Source organism: Lampetra fluviatilis, chromosome 37 (genome assembly GCF_964198595.1).
Source record: "Lampetra fluviatilis chromosome 37, kcLamFluv1.1, whole genome shotgun sequence".
In the NCBI taxonomy this organism is placed as follows: Eukaryota; Metazoa; Chordata; class Hyperoartia; order Petromyzontiformes; family Petromyzontidae; genus Lampetra; species Lampetra fluviatilis.
In genome coordinates, this window is record NC_136311.1 from 8,723,676 (window position 1) to 8,732,369 (window position 8,694).

General features: G+C 46.6%; 1 protein-coding gene across 3 annotated transcripts; it reads right to left on the reverse strand.

Moving 5' to 3' along the window:
* Positions 1-1,935: 1,935 nt before the first annotated feature.
* On the reverse strand, positions 1,936-8,576 carry MRPS17 (mitochondrial ribosomal protein S17). 3 transcript variants are annotated; one of them, XM_078873776.1, is made up of 3 exons: positions 8,497-8,576; positions 4,722-4,853; positions 1,936-3,150 (listed from the first exon to the last, which is right to left on the reverse strand). In XM_078873776.1, the coding sequence occupies exons 2-3, from the start codon at positions 4,851-4,853 to the stop codon at positions 2,815-2,817; spliced, it is 468 nt and encodes a 155-aa protein (XP_078729902.1). In that variant the 5' UTR covers positions 8,497-8,576; the 3' UTR covers positions 1,936-2,814. The 3 variants fall into 3 exon arrangements, with proteins under 3 accessions (XP_078729902.1, XP_078729904.1, XP_078729903.1); XM_078873778.1 differs by lacking the exon at positions 8,497-8,576 and adding an exon at positions 6,436-6,554; XM_078873777.1 differs by lacking the exon at positions 8,497-8,576 and adding an exon at positions 6,007-6,010.
* Between the last annotated feature and the right edge of the window lie 118 nt (positions 8,577-8,694).

The following is an 8,694-nucleotide window of genomic DNA, read 5'->3' on the forward strand; positions in this document are numbered from 1 at the left end:
AAAAGCGCACCTAGCCTGGCACAAGCGCCGTGGTAAAATCGCCGCCACTTAGTGGCGAATGACGGCTGTTTTGGGGAGTGGCGGCATAGCGGTCAAGCTTCACTGCACTATGAACCCAGTTGATCTTGAATCTATTCCTGCTCACGACTAACATCAGCGACGAGTGAATTCCGAACTAGTCCCTGGACCGACTCGGCCCTCGAATGAGTTATCGGTGCAAGTGGTGTAAGCATCAGGACTTGGGAGACAACATTGCGACCGAGCGTGGTGATGGACACACCACCGCCTCATGCGCCGTGCTGCCCCTTGATAAACGCCCTCACGACCCCAACAGCCGATGATGTAGGCTATGGGGGGTGGGGGAGCATATTTGTGTGACTCACTGGAGCCAGAAACAATTCGACTCCCCAATGCTTTTCGGTTTTATAATGCACAATTGCATTCCCTTGAATTTGGTTGTAGGATTTTTTTTAACCGAAATTATTTCGCCGCACAACGGCCTGCAGCGTTCTTCATCTCCTTCACGTCTTGTCTGGATGTATTGTACATCATTAATGTGCCCACTTCTGTAAAATTCTGCACCTTCTTGTAAGTCAACTTGACAGTATTGTTGTCTTTGTTGCGCTGTCTTGTGCACGTAGGCGCGTGTGTACTGTCTCCTGTACTATTGTTTGCATTGTACGGTCATGCGCCCAAGTCACCTCTGTTGTACCGTCTTGTTCTTACTTTGTACCATTTTAGTGAGGGTATATGCAGCAAAGGCTTCTACTAATAAGCCTGGACCACGTGCTGCCTTTACATAATTTTAGCCCGGATACTGCCCCTCTAAAATCCAGTGGTGAACCTTTGAATAAATAAAATAGAGGGACAAAATAAATGTAATGATAGATGCAGGGAAATGTTTAACCAACAGAATGTATTGATCCTGCTGTGTCTCCTGACTATTTCACTCTCTGCTATATATTTCTTGCAACCTTTTCTCTGCTGTATATTTTCTTGAAACCTTTTCTTGTACCACACCTCTCTCGTGTTGCGTCTGGCCTCTTATCTCTCCACACGTCTCCATGCCAGCTTATCTATTTTTCTCTTCATGCATCTCTTGCTACTCCCACTCCATAACATCCCCATACTATGTCCCCAAGCTAGATATGTATGGACAGTACATCCTGGGGGAACAGAAATTGTTGCAACGACACGTGTGGGAATACAAGGGGGGGGCACTTGTAGTGGGCAAAATGTAACATTTAATGAGTGGGAATTTTTTTTTGGGATCTAAAAATTAGGATGCTAGGAAAAAAATTGGTCTCTCCATTTCTCGCTTTCTTTGACTCCGTGTCTCTGTCCATGTCTGTGACTCAAAGTACGGTAATGTCTCGCTCCTCCACCTCTCTCATGCTGCACCACTTTGGGGTGCCAGTACACAAACACAAATTTTGCGTCTCGTTTTTTTTCATCGTTTCTCACTCGGGTATCGTTTAAAAGTTGTAATGTTTGCTTCATTACCATACAAGTAACAGATTAGCCTACATTTTTACACGCATTTATACAAACTATATTTGTCATGCAATAGATGTGTAACATGATATAAATAACAAGATTTTCTTATCGATTACATTCGAAATCTTTTGTTTACAACCCTTTGTCAATCCATTACCGGATGTAGATCTGTGGTTGTCCCCGCCTGATGACGGACGCTTGTGTTGCGCCCGAAACGTCGCGTTTTATTTTATTTTCTCTACCTACGTGACTTTACCGAAATAACCAAGAGTATGGATCCTTGCAGTCACGAAAACTTCAAGTCTCGAATGGACGTAGATCTCTCGACGGTGCGTCATATCGTCGACCAGTCCAAATATTTAGAATGGTTTTCGCTTTGTTTGGAGAGCAGATTGGATTGGGGAAAGCTGGACTTGATAATGAAAGGCAACATTAATGTTCCAACAGAATAACGTTTTTAATTAATCCATGTCACCTGCTGTGACATGGATCCGAAACAAGGACATTTTTACAAATGATAAAAAAGCGTGAAAATAGAAAGACGTGTGCTTGGAATTACACCGAGTGACGTCAAGAACGACGGGTGAGAGAACATACACCAGTTAAACACGTCAGTCTGTTAGCACAGTTGGTTACATAAGGTGTAAAAGAAGTTCAACATACGTACAGGAAAAGTGGGCTTGGGCACAACACATCACAAAAAGGGATCATGACCGATGGTGACGAATGACAGTGGCAGTAGGGGGGTTGCAACGCATTTAAGAGGGCGTCCACTATCCACCGGGGAAATGGAAATCAGGTCTTGTGCAGGAGCTCGCTGGATTGTTGCGTCACAGGATTGTGAGAGATGGCAACGGCTCTGGGACAGTGGATAGATTACATCTGATAATGACTTAGCCAATTATGTTTCAAACGTGTTGGCATTTATGCACGGAGAAAAGCGCTCCAATTTTAGATCCCCCGCCGCCCCCTCCCTTGTCGTAGGAGAGCACCCATCATGTAGGTGAAGGAAGGATCTTGTACATCTCCAGCCTGTAATCTCTGGCTGTGCCAAATAAGACGTCAAAATGTGAACTCCACGAAATTTTGAAAGCAAATTTAAATGAAGGCATTGTTTCTGCAGTAACTGGCAACCAGGTGATGACCATTGAGCTTGTTACTTGTGTGATACAGGTTACATCTTGAATGGCAGCCCGGGTTTCAAACCGAGGATCTTTGTGGGGCCGACACATTAGTTTACAGCCAAACGCAACAAGCTATTGAAAAAGAATCTTAGCTGTAAAAGTTCCTGCTCGCCTTGCTCTCCCCACGCAAGAGCTAGCTCTGCTTCTCATTTTTAACCTCTGCGGCCACGCACAGCCGACTCAAATCCGCAGCCAGTTGGTCGCCCGCGCCCGCCACGGATTCCGAGGGCGCGGTGGTCGGCTCGGTGGGTGAGGCCGGCCCATAGGGGGGCTCCAGATAAACTCCACCGGCACAGCGCTTGCCCGAAACGGGGTCGACGATCGCGCCCAGCTTGAAGACGATCTCGGCGACCTCGTGGCACACGTGTTTCCCACGTCGCTCGGACAGAGCCTTGAGCAGCACCACGTCACCCACCATGCAGCGCTCCTCGGGGTCGTGCGCAAAGTACGTCTTGCGGCGGTTGAAGAACTGGCCAAAGGGGGTGAGAGAGAGAGAGATCGGCACGGTTGGCTACATACGGGGCGAAGAAACTTCCTGATATATAAAACAAGAAAAGCGAGCTTAGGCACAACACGTCGTTGTGACCGATGGTAAAGAATAACAGTGGCAGCCGAGGGATGCAACACATTTAAGGGGACATCCACAATCAGCCGTGCGGTCGGTGTCACCACACATCTGTTAATTTCTCACAGATGGCAACGCATGGTACGGTTGAGATCACAGCCGGCTTTGTAAGCATCTCTGCGTGGTGTTTTCCACAGCAATAGAGCCACCACTAGGGCATGTCTAGCTGGAGATGGCTTGCTAAAAAAAATTACATGCTTAAAAGTAAATTCGTTAAAAGCCCAACTTTAACGAACATATGGTAACAATGATACAATTTCAGTTACAATTCAAGCATTGCAAAGCCCAAGTAACACAATACTATAAAGACAATGGATTAGTAAGGTTCTTAACACATTTGTTTTTATTATGTTGCTATTGGAATAAAGATAATTCAATGTTTCATCTGACCTGTGCGTTTATTTTCCAGGATCTGTATAGCTATAAGCGTGCAATAGTTAGCGCAACTATTGCTCTTACCAGTTTATTGTGTCTTAAGATGAAATAAAGTTTCCCTGGATAAATCCATGACATGATTTCTTTATCTTCCATAGCTCGTTAGTGTCGTATGCAGCGGACTGAGTCTAAGAAACTTAACTGGTTAACAACATTGGCCCGTTTCACAAAACAGCTGACGTTATTATATTGAACATGTTCTGTTTTAAACGACAAACGTGGAAAATGATACTCAAGGTGCTTTATAGAAACAGGCAAGAACCACGAGCCCTGTTCATGTGGGTTGATATGAACATGTTTAACGCAACTGTTTGGACAACAACTTTTGCAAACAATAGATTAGCTCCTTGAGGTGGGTTAACATTTGCAATAGAGTATTTTGAAAACAGATTTTTGTTTAAATAATTTGAAGGCACCACAGTGTAAAGAGCAATTTCCACGTAAGTTAATATGCACGAATTTTTTTTTAATTGTATTTTATTATGTTTTTTTTATTTTATAATTTCCCTTCTACGTGACTTTACCGAAAGAACCAAGAAGAAGATTAATATGCACGGTGTCAGCTTAGAAGGGGCATCGTTGCTGGTGCAGTATGCTGAAGTAGGCATGTAATGATGCATCGATTAAAACTGAATGTCACGCTAATACAGTATATGCATTTGCTTGTGCACGTGAGAATCGATTATTTACTATTTATGCGAATTATTAAATGACACGCTAATCTAAACATTTCTACTATTGAAGACAACAACACTATATAAACTATAAACAAGACAGCGTTATTACAAGTGTAACCATAAGAAAACAACGAAAACTAATTAATTCTTGGAACAAACCGCATATAACCCGGGTATACAAATGTGTGGATGAACAAGGTGAGTTGCCAAGGGTCTCCCCGCGTGTGGCGTTCGACTGCGAAAAGAGCTTGACGGCTCATCGGATTCCTCCAAGTATAAATATTCGGATCGAGCCCCACTCACCTTGGTCAGGTACTTGTCCAGCACCATCCTCGTGACCCGCACCTTGGCCGTTTTGCACATCTTGGTGCCGATCACCTTGCCGATGATCAACTTGGCGTGCACGTTCAGCGCTTTCCTCACCACAGTCGACATCTGGCAAAGAGGAGTGATCAGACGAAGCTTAAGTGCTGATGGGGGGGTCTCTTAAAACAACAAAGTTCCCTCCTTAACGGAATGTTGGGGCAAGTGCTGTTAGCGGGTAGCAACCTATGAAGGCCGGCACGGCACACACAAGGGGGTGGGGGGGTGACCAGCACCACGCCCGGCCGCCTTTATCTCCCCAGTGGCGATGTTTTACACATCGCACCAGCTACTTATGAGGCTGAGTCAACCTTGGGGAGGCCCAGGACCGGTTACAGATAATCGTCACCGATGTTGGCCGTGAGCGGGAATCGAACTCAAGTTGCCGGAGTTCGTGGCATGCTTTGTTTAAAAAAAACACACACACGGCCGTATGGCACAAGTTGCGTGCGAAATAAATGCATGGGGTCTGTCTACTGGGTCAGCCGGCCTTTAAAGTATCCAATTTAATCATGTGGAGTTTAACCCAGATTTAAAAAAAGGTCTCCGCTCAATGATGGGCTCGACATCCGAGCCTCCACTGTGTGTGTCACACTGCGAGTGAGTGTGTCACTCTGTGAGTGTCACACTGTGAGTGAGAGTGTGTCACTCTGTAAGTGTCACACTGTGAGTGTGTCACACTGTGTGTCACACACTGAGTGTCACACACTGTGTGAGTGAGTGTGACACCGTGAGTTAGTGTCACACACTGTGTGAGTGTGTCACACTCCATGAGTGAGTGTGTCACTCTGTGAGTGTCACACTGTGTGTGTCACACTGTGAGTGAGTGTGTCATACTGTGAGTGTGTCACACTCCGTGAGTGTGTCACTCTGTGAGTGTCACACTGTGAGTATGTCACACTGTGAGTGTCACACACTCTGTGAGTGTCACACTCTGTCACACTCCGTGAGTGAGTGTGTCACTGTGAGTGAGCGTGTCACACTGTTTGTCACACTGTGAGTGTGTCACACTCTGTGTCACACACTCTGTGTGTCACACACTGTGAGTGTGTCACACTCTCTGTCACACACTCTGTGAGTGAGTGTGTCACACACTCTGTCACACACTCTGTGAGTGAGTGTGTCACACTCTCTGTGTCACACACTCTCTGTGTCACACACTCTGTGAGTGAGTGGGTCACACACTCTCTGTGTCACACACTCTGTGAGTGAGTGTGTCACACACTCCGTGTCACACACTCTGTGAGTGAGTGAGTGTGTCACACTCTCTGCGTCACACACTCTCTGTGTCACACACTCTGTGAGTGAGTGGGTCACACACTCTCTGTGTCACACACTCTGTGAGTGAGTGTGTCACACACTCCGTGTCACACACTCTGTGAGTGAGTGTGTCACACACTCTGTCACACACTCTGTGAGTGAGTGTGTCACACTCTCTGTGTCACACACTCTGTGAGTGAGTGGGTCACACACTCTCTGTGTCACACACTCTGTGAGTGAGTGGGTCACACACTCTCTGTGTCACACACTCTGTGAGTGAGTGTGTCACACACTCCGTGTCACACTCACTCTGTGAGTGTGTCACACACTCTGTGAGTGAGTGTGTCACACACTCCGTGTCACACACTCTGTGTGTCTGCGTTGTCTCTCACGCTGCTGCTGTTGTTGCCGTGGTCGGAGCACGCGCGAGGCAGCCACCAAGGTCGCCCCGTCGCGGCGCGATGACGTTCAAGCGCCGCGACGGAAACTCCGCGGGGTCAAACACTCGAGTTTACAAACGCGAAAGGGGTTTACAGAAATAAACTAAACGTGATAATAGGGGTTTCATAGTAATAGGTTTTTACCCTTTCAACTGGTACAAAAACTGACACCTTTATACAAGGCATCATGTTTGCAATAACCACAACACAAGCAGTCAAAATGCAAACATGATGTCTTGTATAAAGGTGTCAGTTTTTATACCAGTTGAAAGGGTAAAAACCTATTACTATATTTTGCCACTGGTAAAGGAGGTCTCATAGTGTAATAGCGATTTCCCCTTTTTTCTGGCAACAAAACAGCTGTTAAGATATTAAAACACCAACATTTTACAAGGAATCATGTCTGCACGAACCACAATGCTTGTGGTCAGAATGCAAACCAAAAACATACTCTGATAAAAAAAAATTAAATAAAACATAATAAAATAAAATTCTCACGTTTCGGCCACAACACATGCAGCCGTGTTGTGGCCGAAACGTCGTGAGAATTGTATTTAATTGGTTTTTTATTTATTTTATTTTTAATTATTTCCCTTCTACGTGACTTTACCGAAAGAACCAAGAAGATGAATCCCTGCAGTCACGAAAGCTTTAAATCGAAATTTATACTCTGAAACTGATTGGTCCACACCAGAGACAGCTTTCTTTTGAGCCTCGTCTCAAACGGTGTTAGACCAGAGGACGCCAAAAGGCGTGCAGCCTTAAACTAAACGTCTTAAATGTGAAATAAAGACTCGCAATTACAGCGCTGTGGTTGTCAATCATAACAGCGCACGTTTACATACGAAGGATGCTTGATTAAAAAAAAACTATCACCATATTCACTCAGTATTGACATGAATCCTTGTAAAACGGTTTCAGTTTTTGCCATGAAAAGGGTAAAAACCCCTGCAATTATTATATTTTGGTATTGGCAAAGGAGGTCTAATGATGTTATGATATATTAAGTCTTTAAAACGGTTTGGCCTACACAAGAGACAGGCTTCTTTAGGGCCTAGTCTCACCACCAGTGTCAAGACCAGAGAACGACAAAAGGCGAACAGTACAAGGACGTATCAGGGCATTTATAGCTCGGGTGAGCAGCTATATAATAGGATTACCCATTTGCCAGTATGAAAAACAATAGGGTGTACCCTTTATGTAAATGCTACAGGTGTTAAAAATATTCGAACGCCAAATAGAAACTTTTTAGCAAAGGAAATTGCCAGAAAAGGGTAAAACCTGTGCTTATTTTTTCATAATCTCTGGTTCTTTCGGTAAAGTCACGTAGGTATAAAATAAAACTTTGATATTGGCAACATGATACTGTATACGTCCAGCGCTGTACTCGCGCTCGGCCGTAGAGGCAAAGGCCTCGTAACTTTTTTTTATTGTAACTTCACTCTTCGTCGCGTAGTGGTTAAAGCCCAAAGTAAACGAATTCAGGTTCGACTTTAAACCCCGGGTAAAGTCACGGTAGGACGGTGTAAGGAAAAACGCGCCGCGTTCCCTTCGCAATTCCCCTCAGGGTTTAAAATAAATAAAAAGCGCGGGAAGCGCCGTTGACGGTTTCGCGGCACCCCCCCTCCCCCCCCCGTGGCGCCCCTCCCCCTCCCGACTCCCCCCCCCGTGGCGCCCCTCCCGCCTCCTCCACGGAGTTTCGCGGCGCCCACCCCCTCCCCCCGTGCCCCCCCCCTCTCCCCCCGTGCCCCCCCTCTCCCCCCGTGCCCCCTCCCCCCCCCTCCCCGTGGCCCCTCCCCCCCCTCTCCCCCCGTGCCCCCCCCCTCCCTCCCCGTGGCCCCCCCCCTCCCCCCCCCCGTGGCGCCCCTCCTCCACGGAGAGTCTCGCGGCGCCCTCTCCAGCCCCACTCCCCCACCCACTTACGTTGGGATTCTCCGGTCCCATTCGCGTTCGGATTATAAGACGCTGCAGAAAGTGAAACGTAATCCCCCCACCACCACCACCGTCCCACCCACCTGAGAACGTACGCTGATCGTGTCTAATACACTTACACAAAATCATCGCACTCTGCACCAACTGCCGGATTATAAGGCGCATCTCCCAACTCTTTGATGATAAAACAAGGCAACATTTGTATGGTGATCCGGTGAATGCGTTGTTACCTGGGGGGCGGTGGTGAGTGGTGGGTGGGGGTGGTGGGTGGGGGTGGTGGT

Coding starts and splice junctions, on each gene's coding strand:
- MRPS17 (XM_078873776.1), bottom strand. CDS start 4,853: ATGTCGACTGTGGTGAGGAAAGCGCTGAACGTGCACGCCAAGTTGATC. Junction 3,151..4,721: donor TGGACAAGTACCTGACCAAG/GTGAGTGGGGCT, acceptor CCCTTTGGCCAG/TTCTTCAACCGCCGCAAGAC.